The following is a 13,205-nucleotide window of genomic DNA, read 5'->3' as shown; positions in this document are numbered from 1 at the left end:
AGTAAAGAAAATGTTTTTGTTTTTACTTCTTTTGTTTTAATTTTTCCTCAATGTAACGTTTATCTACATTTCTTGCCTATTCTATCATATCGCAGTTTTTGTTATATAGTCGAGGTTTTGTAATATTTCGTATTTGTACATACATTTTATGTCTTCAGTTCAAATTAACACATTTTTTATGATTAAAAAAATATTTATATATCGGACACAAATATCGGGCAAGTCTATATCCGTAAATGTACCGAAAAAAAATATTTACATATAAATTTAATATTCTTATGAATTTAATATTATTTAATTCGCAAATTGACAAATCAATTCAAGGTTTGAAGTTTTGAAAGAGATGGCGGCAGAAAATTCACATGTGCATAGCCTTACCGCATACGTCAATTCCCTCGAATATAATTTACACATTTTTGGACTTCAAATAGGGATCTTTTCTTGGAAAGATTTATATGATTTATATTATAAAAAAAATATAAAACTCATTGCTTTTCATCACTATTTTGTAAATGTATAAATTTATAAATCTCAACAGGTGTGTGTTATCAAAATGGATACATTTGTTCGAATCGTTTTTCATTATATTTCTTATCATTAGAAATATTTTTTAGCATATTTTTTTATTCATAAACTTATTACTTACGAATGACATTTTTTATGAAATCTAGCGCAGAAAATGAATAAAATTAGGTCATTATTTAATATGAATATAAATGAGCATCGAGCCTGCACTGGGCTTACTGAGTACGGAAATTGGTGACATTTGTGCAGCGAGATATCGATTGGAAAATGGCCAGATAATTACGATGGCGACATTTCCAACAATGTAACGATATCATTGAAATCGTTCGTGAAGTCGTATTGGCTTATACGGCCTACACTAATGAAGCGCAGCAGTGTTGGAAAAAGAACTGAACAAAATGCCAATGATTATGAGTGGTGATTTCAAATTGAACTTCAACTAATCAACTAATGAAAGATTTTCATTTGAAGTGAAAAATTCAAGTAAAAATTGAACACTAACAAAGGTCAGTTAATCAGATCAGGCACTACCATACTCGTTATTTAGAAAATTTGCACTTTAAATTATTTGTTTCATACTTCAGCCATCATGTACTCATAATTTCCTTTTTAAAGTATGAATTAAAAGAAATTGATAAATGAAATAAATATTTCGTGGTAAAATCTATCCATTTTTCATACAAGGTTTACTTGTTGAATACCATTATTTCTCCAAATCGATGCGGAATGCATCGAAACACGTGTCACACAACATTTTGAGAAAAGGTAGTATTTACCAAATAAATATTTCAGTGAGATTTTCTTAAATTGAATTCTATATAATTTAATATAATACAAATTAAATTTTTTATCCTAAAATAATAAAAATCGCCAACAAATGCAAAGATAGCGATGCATAAAATCAACTGTTTTTAGAATCTAAAGTTTCACTTCTAACGTGCGAGTCTCGTGCATATTTATAAAAATAATAAAACCGTGTTCTGCATAGGTAGGTACCTAGGTATGTTTCGTACATTCCGAATTCGGAAAACTGAAGTTTGCGGTGAACACAAAACACTTGTCTGGGGAACCGGCGAAAAATTGATTATTGATTTTATTTTACGAGACGTCGCGCCATACAAGTTGTTAGTCTGTAAACAAATTAGTCGGTCCTTGTCAGTCTGCAAAAGTGAATTGAAATCGTCCGGAGATGTTTTTGCAAGCTTGTTCAGCTGTTTGCGCGTGCCTACTGTTCCTCCTGGAAGCCGGGGTCATGGGGCTGCGTGTCGTGCGAGCCCTGCCGCCGCTGCTGATGGACGCCACCGTGGCCCTGGTGGCCGGCACCTACGTCACCAGGTAACCGTCGCGCCGCTCCGTCCTTCGGCTCCCGCTTCCGGCTACTCCGTAATCGCTCGCATCTCCCGCAGGTTGAAGCGGCCGCCGTCGGGCGGCGTGGCGCTGCGGCCCGAGACCTGCATCGCGCACCGCGGGGCCTATCTCGACGCGCCCGAGAACTCCATGGAGGCGTTCCGAACCGTGAGTACACAACGTTCGGAAACAGATCAATATACGCATCTCGCTCGCGCTGCATCTTGGATAGTGACAGAGTTGCTCTGTCAGGAAGCTCTGCCTTCTGCCCACACCTCGTGGCCCCACACTAGATGCAATACCTCGTACTTGTCTCCTGTCAGCACATGCCCCAGATAGGGCACCTGCCGGACCTTGATACCAGCCACCGACTGTCTCCCTGCTCTTGCCCTTTTAAGTAACATTTTTATTCTCATTCTGGAGTGGATAATGTTTAACTCACTAAGAGCGCTTGTGCACTTATCGTCCGCCAGTCCGGTTAGTCCCTCTTTCTCCGGATCAGTGCTCGACGGTGCGCGTGAACTCCATCACGCTAAACTATCGTAGTCGCTTTTCTTTGAAAAACCCGACTTGCGTACAGTAAAATTCCATGTAGTGCAGAAGCGCTAAGGACGGGTGTTTTTTATGCTGCGGATCGCTGGCGACAGGATTTGATAGTTATGTACATACATACAGCTTAAACCTTAAGTCGGCGCAGAAGGTAAACTACACTTCCTGTCCTTAAGCGTCAATCGATGGAGCGGCTAAAAATACCTTTCCCGTCCGTAGTGTGTTTAAAATGTTTTCGCAATATGCTCTGTGATATTTATTTCGACTTTGGATAATTAATTAGGTAAAATGTAATGTCGGCAGTGCATCGAGAAAGGCTGTCGCTTTGTGGAGCTGGACGTGCGTTCCAGCCGCGACGGGGAGTGCGTGGTGTGGCACGACGCCAGCGTGGCGGGCCTGGAGGTGGCCTCGCACGACTGGGCGGAGCTCAGCCGGCTGGACACGGGGCGCGGGAGGTAGGTACCGGCACCCGCGCGGCGCGACCGCACCCCGCCCGCCTACTGACCGAGCACTGACCCTTGCAGCGGCACCCCGGTGCGCCTGTGCCGGCTGCGCGACGTGTGCGCGCTGGCCGCCGCGCACGGGCTCGCGCTGATCGTGGACCTCAAGGACTGCCACGCGCGCACCGCCGGCGGCGTGGCCCGCGCCCTGCGCGCGCACCCCGCGCTGCTCGCCTCCTCGCTCGTCACCTCGCACAACCCGGTGGCCGTCTACAAGGTCAGTGCCGCCCCCCCCCGCCCCCGCCCAGCCCTCTCCGGCCGACTGAAGGCGCGTGTCGCGTGTTGCAGGTGCGCCGGATGGAGCCCCGCATAACGGGCGCCCTGAGCTACCAGCCGGACGCGGCGAGCGTGCTGCGCTACTCGTGCGCGGGGCAGCCGCAGTACAGGTTCGCGTCGCGCCCGCTGCTGCAGCTGGGGGCGCGCGCGCTGGACGCGCTGTGGGAGGTGGCGTGGCGCTCGGGGCTGCCCGCCTACTGGGCCGGCTGCTCCGCGGTGCTGCTGCGCCTCGACGTGGCCTCGCCGAGCGCGCTGGCCGCGTGGCGCGCGCGCGGTTACTCTGTGGGCGTGTTCCCCGTCAACGTGCTGCGCGACAAGCTGCACGTGGCGCGCACGCTCGGCGCCGCCTACCTCGCCGACACGCTGGTGGGCGAGCCGCCCGCGGAGCACGCGCGCGCCCAGTGGTACTGCCCGCCCAGCTTCATGTAGGGCGCCTGACGGATGAAGCGACTGTTTTAATTTGCATATCATTTTGTCTGTCCGATCCGCCTCGCGCGGGCATAGGTAAGGTTGTTAAATTCTCCCCCCGGAGGTGGCGGGAGGTTCCGGTGTCAGCCAACTCAAGTCTGAACTACCCAGAGCTTATGACCTAGCATTCGGGTACGCATCCCCGAGTGCCGGAGCCATCGTCGCCGTTCTCCCTCTCCGGGCGGCGATGGTGTCGCTCTCTCGTCTCATCTTCATCCCGACATGCATTTTCACCCCCTTTATCCAGGATTCTGGAAGCACCCGCCCGCCCTATGCACCTTTGGGTTCTGACGCGGGCGGGATATTTATGTGTCATATTTTTGTGTTTTTTTCTTGAATAAAATGTCTTTCGTACTCCGCATGAAGATTTTTATTAATAAGTAAATATACTGTGTGTTATTCCTCATTACTGAGGGTCGTGACTCGTGGAAACAATGATCCTTCTCAGTTATCCCCGCGCCGCACATAGCGCTCCATCGGCCCATCTTCCTCTCCCTCTCTTCCCCTCCAGGCTACCCACCGCAACCAGTCGCTCCAGGCTATCCTCGTTGCCACGCGCAACGTGTCCAACTGGAGAATAACTTCTTGCTACCTCCAATTAGGAATTATTTAGTGAAGTATTTGGACACACTCAAAATGTTGTAAATAAATTAAGTGGTCAAATTATGAGCTAAAATAATAAAATGAAAAAGATATTTTCTGGCGTTTCTCATGTATGTGATCATAATCCAGGATTCGGATCTCAAATGAAAGAGTTATATCTCACCATAGATGTCTCTAGTGAAATTTGAGTGATTCAAGCACTCGAGCTGTTTCCAATTTGAATCATATATATAGAAGTTTCAAGAATTTGAGTAGTGTGGTTGACAATCACGGGTAGAATTGGTGAATGTTGCATGTGTGTAAAGTGATAACTAAAACCAGCCTACGGCGGTTGTACGCCCCCTAAATGCCCAGACTTTTATATTCTTCTTCATCTATGTTGATTGTCAATAATAATATATACCACAATGCGAAGCAATGAAACATTCAAAATCTTAATAACAGCAGGTGTCGAGAAGCACGCTGTTCTCCATCAGTAATGGTTAGGTTAGTATTGAGTGTGTTACGTTCAACAGATGTTCAATTATATTATCTTTATATGAAAACGTTACATCGGTGCAAATTTATGAGGCAAATGTAGTAAGAAAAAGAAGCAACTTCAGCTGCAGAGGGAGACCGAGGAGATCTTGGTACATCGGGTATGTCAAATACTTGACAGCGGCCGGGTCAAGAGCTGGAACAATCGGCGGGTGTGTATGAGGAGATGCGTGAATGTGAAAGAGGCGAAGAATATTTGCAAAGACAGAGTGATGTGGCATTCTATTCTCTCTGCCTACCTCTGCACTACTGCAGGTTAGCTAAGACGCATTCACATGCGACATTAAAATTTCAAAGCAATCGGTGAACAACTTAAAAAAAATAATAATAACATTTTGAACAAACAATATACATATATCGCTCACTCCTTTCAAGAACGTCATAAATCAAAAATTGTGAATTTTGAGTTGTGCATGTTTTTGGAATGCCCAGAAAATGTACTTTATACCAGCAAAAGCGGCATATTTTTAACTTAATATTTACCCGCTACAGGGCAGAAAATTTTTTTTTTGCATTTTGAAGAAAAGGTATTGTTTAATTATTTTTTTAAATATACTAAGTATTTTTCAAATGGAGAAAAAACCTTCAGGTTTTACCTAAAAAGATCTGCTGCGCAGTAAAAAGTTCAATAAGTGGCTTGATACTTATTTTTAATACATTGTATTATATTCTTAAACTTTAAAAACGTTCTCCTGAAAAATCAAGTATTTTGATTTATGACGTTCTTGAAAGGAGTGAGCGATATGTACATTCATTTATTTATATCCGAGGTTAACCAACTCAATACAAAATTACATCTGCCCACCTAGTGTAGTGGTCTCCGTGCCCGGAGTTACCTGGTTCCATTCCCGGGGGGGTCAAAGCTAACTCGAGTGTTTTTTACCAATATTTATTTTATTTATAATTTTGGCATTCACTTTGTGGCAAGACATGAGGAAATTGTAAATGACAAAGAAAACACTTTTATTTACAACATGTTGAGTGTGTCCAAATACTTGTTCACAAATCTGGATTATCTCCAATTATATACATATATAAAACCCTTATCCGCACCCCAATGGTGCATAGGGCACTGTGCCTTATAAACGCAGTGTTATCATGATCGTTTTACTTATGAAGGAAAGGTTATCAGCCCTCCGCTTCAGGTACCAGTCCATGGTAATATTGAATAAATATTACAGTGAAAAAATCACTTATGTTTATTTTTACCCCCCTTGGGAATCGAACCCGGGACCTCCAGAACGGTAGCCGAGCGTGCTGACCATTATACTACGGAGGCGGACAGAATATCTATCTAATATCGGACAGAATATAATCTCCAATTACAGGAGTTAATTTTCATATTATTTTTTGACAAAAAATAATATGAAAATTAACTTATTAAAATTAACTTATTAAAAATATAAAAAAAAGCTTCTTTTCATCTCACCAATAGATGTCTCTAGTGAAGTTCTAGTGATTCAAGAACAATGTTTCTGAATTGGTTCATATATGTATCTAAGTTCTATAACTTCCAAGAATTTGTGTAGTGTGGCTGTCAATAATGGGTAGAATTGGTGAATGTTACACGTGTACACACTACAAAGTGATCACTTAAACTAGCCTATGACGGTCGTCAGCCCCATAAATTCCCAGACTTCCATATTCTTCCGCATCTTTGATGAGATGTCAAAAAATAATATGAAAAACACTTGAGTTTATTTTTATGTCAACTAGTTTCAGAAGCCATGCCATGATCTTCAGGTTTGAATGTAACTGTTGTATAAATAAGGAGAGGGGTAAGGAAGGATTTATACAGCAGTTGATTAACCTGAAGATGGAAACATAGCTTCTGAAACTAGTCGTCATAAAATAAACTAAAGTGGTAATAAAAAACCCTGTGTTTTTCTTTTTCATTTAAAATATTTATTTAATATCTGAAACGCTGGACAGACCACCTTGCCTACTCGTATTTGATGATAGAGGTAAAACAGTATCAATGCGGTGCAGTGCCCTATGTACCACATTGGGGCGAATAAGGGTAAGAAAAAAACAAATATTAACATTATTTATTAGTGGTTTATTAAGCGTTTTATTGATATACGTCAACAAAGATGAAGCGGTCTCCGCTCATTTACTTATCTCGCAATTTTGATCATAAGTGGGTAGAATGGTGATGCATGGAGTGATCACTTATACCATCCGATGTGAGTGGAGTTCTAGAATAGGTGGTAACTATATTACACGGCTGCAACGACTCGCTCTGCTAGTATTCAGTCTTCATTTCCCGAGTCGGCCGATTGCTCTCCGTGGGCGTCGAACGTCTCCTCCGGGCCGACGACGCCGGTGGCGTTGCGAAAAAGGGAAGCGACCGCCAATCCGGCTCCTAAATTATACTCATTGGTGTCTTTTGATTCGTCGCCATTTTCCCGGTTGTATCGTCCTCGGTACTGCCGCGGCGGAACTTGAAAGCTATCGCTGTCATCGGTGGGATCTGAGTCGTCGTTGTTATTATCGTTTTTCTTCCTCACACTGCCCCCTCTGGAAGGAGGGTGGTTCTTCTTTCTGGCTACTCTCCCCTTTCTCATGTCTTTCAGCAACTTTTGTTCGCTGTCGCTTTCGCTTTCTGAACCGGAAGAACCGCGCTTAAAGCGACGATCATTTTCTTCGCTAGTGTCATCTGATTTGTTTTTCGTTGCGCTGCAACTGTCTATCGCTATCTTTTCAACGGCTGCATCTTTAACGCCTTCTTTTGAGTAGTCACATACAACGGCATTATCTTTATCGCCCGCTACCGAGTTCCTTTCGACAGCTATATTACCACCACTCTCCAGCGGGTCCTTCACGGTGGATACGTCTGTACCAACTTCAACCGAGTTCTTTCCAACGACCGAATCCTCGTCGCCGGAAGGCGAGTCTTCGTCTTGTCCTATTTGCCTGGGAAAGTGCGGCAGGTTGCCCTCCAGCTCGGGCATGGTGCGCGCCAGCGCGGCCCGCTCGCGCGCGCGCATGTCGTCCTCGCGCCGCAGCAGGCGCTGCCGCAGCTCGCCCAGGACGCTCCGCGCGGCCCGGAGCTCCCTCTCGCCCGGCCCGTTGGGTATATCGGCGATTACGATGTCGGGGTCGTCGTGTTTTTTCTCGTAGTAAAACACCTGGTCTTCGATCTCGACCGGCGTGTCTTCGCACACCACGCGAATGCTTTGGGATTCTTGGATCAAATCGGGGGTTTTCCCTTGCCGCGTCACCGTCGCATCGCCGTCGCCTCTCCGGAGCTCCGCGATGACGGAGTCCACCTCGGCCAGGCAGTCTCGCAAACAGCTCTTCAGCAGGACGAGCTCCTTTTCTAGTGAATCTTTACCTGCCAAATACAGATGGATCAATGGACAATGGACCCGGCCAGAACCAACGGGACAGAAAATAAGTCACGTGTCGGAGTCAAATAACACTAACCAATTATAATATTACCAACATTTGATAAAGCTTTAAAAACAATGCCATGTTATTAGATTCTTCCTTTCGCCAGCATGAATATACCGACATGCCCCATTAGCTATTGTTGTCTCCCGTAAATTATTACTGCACATGTTAAAACTATTACTTAAGTACCTAGAATTGAAAACGCCATAACGAGGCGAAACATTGTCACAAATTTTATTTTTGTGTTTTTTAGCAATAAAATACAATAAATAAAAAAAATCAGCGTTTGATTTAAACATTTTATATATAAACAGTAAATAAGGCTTATCTCCACTACAAGTGTACGCATATTCAAATACATCTTGAAAGCTTCTTTGAATAAACAAAGGGAATACTAGAACTAATTACTCAATTCTTAGAAATCGCATCCCCAGAACATCCTTGTCTGTGTGAGCGGCCAGACTATGCGGATGCTCACAAATGCTATCGGAAAACTAACTGTCCACGATCTCATTCCTTCCGGAGAAAGAGGAGAGGCGGACCTGTCCCCCTCGCCCGCCAATATTCTGTACAAGAATTTAATTAATAAAATCTTAACCGGAATGTTCCATACTCAGTCGGAAATGCCATCGAGAGCTTTGTAAAGTCAGAAGCTTTCCCCTTACTTTATTTATTTAATTATTTTAAGGAATAACTCGCAAAGACTCTAAGAGGATTGTCTGCGGGTAGGATAGTAAGGATAGGGAAGGTTAATGTGAAAAATACATCACAAATACCCAGACCGATTGAAAATAAATCTTTCTTGAATTTATTTTGCACTTGGCGGGAATCGAACCCGCGACGCCAGTTTTGCAGTCTGACAATTCTCCCGACCCGAGTTCTGGAGAAATCGATGTCTGAATATCTCACCAGTTTTTTTATCAAGTTCGTAGGCCTCTAGTGTGGTCTCCAGGGCCCCGCTCCGCTCCAGCGCGGCCCGCAGCGCCTCCCGCACGCCGGCGCCCGCCCCCGGCGCGGCGGAGCGCCCCCAGGCGGCGAGGCGGCGCGCGGACGGCGCGGCGGGGGGCGGCGCGGGGGGCGGGGCGGGGCGCGCCGCCCGGTAGGCGCGCAGCAGCGCCGGCAGCAGGCGGCAGTGCGCCCAGCGCAGGCGGGCCGGGAGGTCGCGCGGCGGCAGCGCGGGCGGCACGTGCGCGAGCGCCACCTCGCGGAGGAAGCTCGACTGCAGCACCAGGAACAGATGGTGGATCCGCTGAAAACAAAAGCAGAAATGTATCATTAATATCCCATGTAGGCAACTCCCAACACTTCACGGTTCGGGCAACTGTGAATGCCCTGGACATTCTTGCTTTTCTTTTTTCTATCTTTCTTTAATAATGATTTTGGAAAACTCATTGTCCGTCTCCACGTTGTAGTGGAGAGCGCGTTTGGCTACGCTGGAGGTCCCAAACTCAATTTCCATGGAGAGTCAAAACAAATAGTGATTTTTTTCACCCTAGTATACTTTTGTTGTATATCATCACCCTGGATTACATTGCATTCGTGCAATTACGATCAAGACGATGCAACTTCATGTGATTCAGTGCCCTATGCACCATCCATCTGGTTGACATAAGGATTGGAACAAGAATAAAAATAATTGTCAAAAATAAGCTATCCATACATTCAATATCCCAAATTTATAAAAACATCCTATTGTCTCATTAAGGTTAATAGATTTTCTAGGTAGAAACCAGTTTGCGCATTCAACTGTTCTCGCTACGTGCGCAGAGTGCATCGGATGCACAGTCCGGCGGCTCACCGTTGCGTCACAACTCTGCAGGGCCCCCTCCGCCTCGGGGCCGAGCTCCCAGGGAGCGGCCAGGCGCGGCGCCAGCAGCGCGCCGTGCAGCGCCGCCAGCGCGCCGCGCAGCGCCCGGCAGAGCGCGGCCTCGCGCACGTAGCCCCGCCCGCGCGCGCTTGCGCCCGCCTCGTGTAGCAGCGCGCCCAACGCGGGCGGCGAGCGCACGCGCGACAGCAGCGGCAGGCACGCCGCGCACGCCAGCGCCAACACACCACCGCGGCTCCTCCTGAAATATATATCTTCTTTTATTCTACATCGGCATTCAAATGGCACATAGGGTACTGTATAGGAAGGACGTGGAATTTCTTCGATTGCCGCCTTAGCCTCATTACTGAGGGTTGTGATCTTTGTGGAAGCAATGACTCTTCTCCAGTTATCCCTTGACTGCGCTGCACGTAGCGCTCTAACCACCGAGGTGCCTGCTGCAGCCTTAATTTGATCGGTCCATCATGTGGGATCTTCCTCTCCAGGCTACCGATCACAACCAGTCATTCCGGGCTATTCTCATTACCACACACAATATGTCTAAAGAATGAAATAATCCGTCGTGTACAGATACCGGCCGGAGTCGAGCCATTCCCGAGTGTAACTCCTGATGAATGGACTCTTTGGTGCATCTAGCTGTCTTTTTTAGCTAATTTTTCTCCTTTCCGCTGCTTTTATGGTCCACATTTCAGCAGCATACAGAAAAATGGAGTGGACCAAGCTCCGGACAAGCTTCATCATGGTGTTGTTACTCACACCCTGGTCTTTTCAGGTTTTGTCTACATGGCTAGATATAGCACTTTTGACTAAAATATAAGAGGAATATAAGGTATATTACGGAATTGAGCGACGTTGCCGCAGGATGGGAAAGAAAATAAAGGAGAAATGGTGGGCAGAGACAGCAATTGCTGGACTTGGAGTTGCGTACTCGTATTACGCTTGCGATAATACCGTAAAAGTCAACGAGAAAAACAAAAATAAAAAAATAATATTCAGTAATATTTGTAAAGATGGGAGGTTCCTAACCCTGTGCCGTGGCGCCCACGGAATGAGTTGTATGTGCCCGTCACTATTCGACAGAGACAAAAAATATTCATAAACATGTGAACATAAAAATGTGAATTATATTTATTTATTTGTTAGTTAAAAATAAATAAATGTGATTTTTTCACTGTAATATTTATTTAATATTACCCTGGACTGGTACCTGAAGCGGAGGGCTGATCACCTTTCCTTCATGATCAAGATAACACTGCGTTTATATGACGCAGTGCCCTATGCACCATTGGGGTGCGGATAAACGGTTTAAAAAAAAAATAGATAAAATAAAGGTTTATTAAATATGTTTATATGTTTGGGATATTGTATGTATGAGAGGTTCCTTTGCTGACAGTATTTGTAAAGTGGCGAGCCAGACTGTCGATTAAAAATAGGTGGTGCCCGCTACCTTACCGACATTTTAGAATGTGCTCTAGAGTACAAAAAGGTTGGGAACCCCTGCTGTATATCGTAGTCGTACAGGAGAAAGTGACCAACTTACAAAACGTAAAATGTTCAGGAGGGCCATTTAAGTCACTTTTGCACGACAAGAAAATAATCATCAATGCAGTTAGTCATTTTTAACAAGTCAATTTATTACACTTCCATGTTTTTAAATCCTTTGGAATTTTTTTCAGGGCAAATGTTGTCAAATAGTCAATGATCACGTTTTTCAAAAAAAATGCACTCGGTCACTTTCTCCTGTATGACTATTATATATTAAGTAATGATCTAGTCAACAGATGGGCGGGTTCTCCCGCTCCCGGAGGAGAGAGGGGGCTCACACGGGCACGACGGCGGCCGTGAGCAGCACGGCGAGCGCGGCCAGCAGCGCCTCCCCGCGCCCGTAGCGGGCCAGCGCGCCCCCGTCGCGCAGCCGGCCCGCGCCCGCCGCCTCGGCCAGCACCGCCGCCTCCACGCGCAGCGCGTCCTCCCGGAACAGCAGCCCCGACTGCAGGATCTCCACCACGTGCTCGCGGTTATGCTGGAACACAAACCGACGAAGGTCAGACCAGTCTGATGATGTCGGTAATGACAAAACCCGGTCGCTGGTCAAATAAAAATAAAGTGGAAAAGCTAAAAATATTGGTTTTAATCTAATAATATATCATATTATCCACGATTGTATGACTCCTGAAAGAAAGATAACTAAATAAACAAGTATTATATAATGTGTCCTGGGCACAGGAAAGTCCAGTGAAGAAAGATTATTAAAAATTGTAAATATGTGTACAATTATTTACAAAAAATACTTGAATTTCATACTATTTATGTAAGCCTAAGCAGCTCATTATTAGAATTAGGTATCAAATTGTGGTAGAGAGTAGGTTCCAACCGAGAAACTCTGACTCGAGAGTCCGTGACACTAGCCACGGGAGCGCAAACCGGCAATAAATAACCCTCCTCCATAGAACGGCGCTGGAGGTCCCGGGTAGGAGTACTTACTCTGTTGGTCCCCCATATAGGATAGTACCAGTATCTCCTGTAGGGCGGGAACTGCACAACGGCAACGTCGGTTTCTGACATAATCAAATAGCTTCAACTATGTATTCGCATTCATCGTGAACGCCAAACACCCGCAGCGGTCGTATCAGCACTGGGTGTAGCGGATCATCGCTATTTTTTGTATACAAACTCAGCGACAAAAATATACCGGGGAAACGTCAGAATAAGTTATCTGTCAAATTATTTTGGTATCAGATGTTTCGGTGCTGCCATAATACGGTGTTTTCAATAATAATGGCCAATTCACATAGCGCCGCGCGCCGTTCTAAAAAATCACCTCTAGGGTTCATTTAGAATTATAACCGTGATAAATTTGTGATGCTTTTGAAAGCGTATCATATTTACACTGGAGGGTTTTCTGAATATGAGCGGGAGCTTTCGATGGGATTTTTTAAAAGCTCCCCCCTACTCCCGGATATTTTTTAAGCTTTGGTGTTTTTGTTGCAATTTTCATTTGCAGATTTAATTGCAGATTTTTACTGATGTGGATAGAATAAAACAGTTCTCTTACTTGAAATGTCTTCAATGTAATAAATATGAATACAAAAAAATACAAATTGTCAATTATCTAAAATAAAAACCGAATATTTTAGTTGACAACTCATATTATATACGTACTTCGATAGCTGAAGCAT

The 13,205-nt window shown here is 45.0% G+C and overlaps 2 protein-coding genes across 2 annotated transcripts; one reads left to right on the top strand and one right to left on the bottom strand.

Annotated features, from left to right (window-relative positions):
• Positions 1-1,714: 1,714 nt before the first annotated feature.
• LOC148303626 (glycerophosphodiester phosphodiesterase 1-like) lies at positions 1,715-3,764 on the top strand. Its single transcript, XM_088269631.1, has 5 exons — positions 1,715-1,860; positions 1,932-2,040; positions 2,725-2,876; positions 2,946-3,138; positions 3,210-3,764. The coding sequence occupies exons 1-5, from the start codon at positions 1,715-1,717 to the stop codon at positions 3,624-3,626; spliced, it is 1,017 nt and encodes a 338-aa protein (XP_088125757.1). The 3' UTR covers positions 3,627-3,764.
• Positions 3,765-6,843: 3,079 nt separating this feature from the next.
• On the bottom strand, positions 6,844-12,759 carry LOC148303625 (uncharacterized). The gene is made up of 5 exons (XM_088269630.1): positions 12,511-12,759; positions 11,850-12,049; positions 10,000-10,267; positions 9,111-9,450; positions 6,844-8,142 (listed from the first exon to the last, which is right to left on the bottom strand). The coding sequence occupies exons 1-5, from the start codon at positions 12,589-12,591 to the stop codon at positions 7,058-7,060; spliced, it is 1,974 nt and encodes a 657-aa protein (XP_088125756.1). The 5' UTR covers positions 12,592-12,759; the 3' UTR covers positions 6,844-7,057.
• Between the last annotated feature and the right edge of the window lie 446 nt (positions 12,760-13,205).

Source organism: Brachycentrus maculatus, unplaced genomic scaffold (assembly GCF_059751285.1).
Source record: "Brachycentrus maculatus isolate JH-2025_06_01 unplaced genomic scaffold, ASM5975128v1 h1tg000359l, whole genome shotgun sequence".
NCBI classification, from domain to species: Eukaryota; Metazoa; Arthropoda; class Insecta; order Trichoptera; family Brachycentridae; genus Brachycentrus; species Brachycentrus maculatus.
Note: the sequence above shows the minus strand (reverse complement) of the source record. Positions and strands in the feature narration are given on the sequence as shown.

Excerpts from the sequence above, each read along its gene's own strand:
- LOC148303626 (XM_088269631.1), top strand. The coding sequence starts at position 1,715 with ATGTTTTTGCAAGCTTGTTCAGCTGTTTGCGCGTGCCTACTGTTCCTC. Across the intron at positions 1,861-1,931 it reads GCCGGCACCTACGTCACCAG|GTTGAAGCGGCCGCCGTCGG; the intron begins GTAACCGTCGCG and ends CATCTCCCGCAG. Across the intron at positions 3,139-3,209 it reads ACCCGGTGGCCGTCTACAAG|GTGCGCCGGATGGAGCCCCG; the intron begins GTCAGTGCCGCC and ends CGCGTGTTGCAG.
- LOC148303625 (XM_088269630.1), bottom strand. The coding sequence starts at position 12,591 with ATGTCAGAAACCGACGTTGCCGTTGTGCAGTTCCCGCCCTACAGGAGA. Across the intron at positions 9,451-9,999 it reads TGCAGAGTTGTGACGCAACG|CGGATCCACCATCTGTTCCT; the intron begins GTGAGCCGCCGG and ends TTTTGTTTTCAG. Across the intron at positions 8,143-9,110 it reads CGAACTTGATAAAAAAACTG|GTAAAGATTCACTAGAAAAG; the intron begins GTGAGATATTCA and ends TGTATTTGGCAG.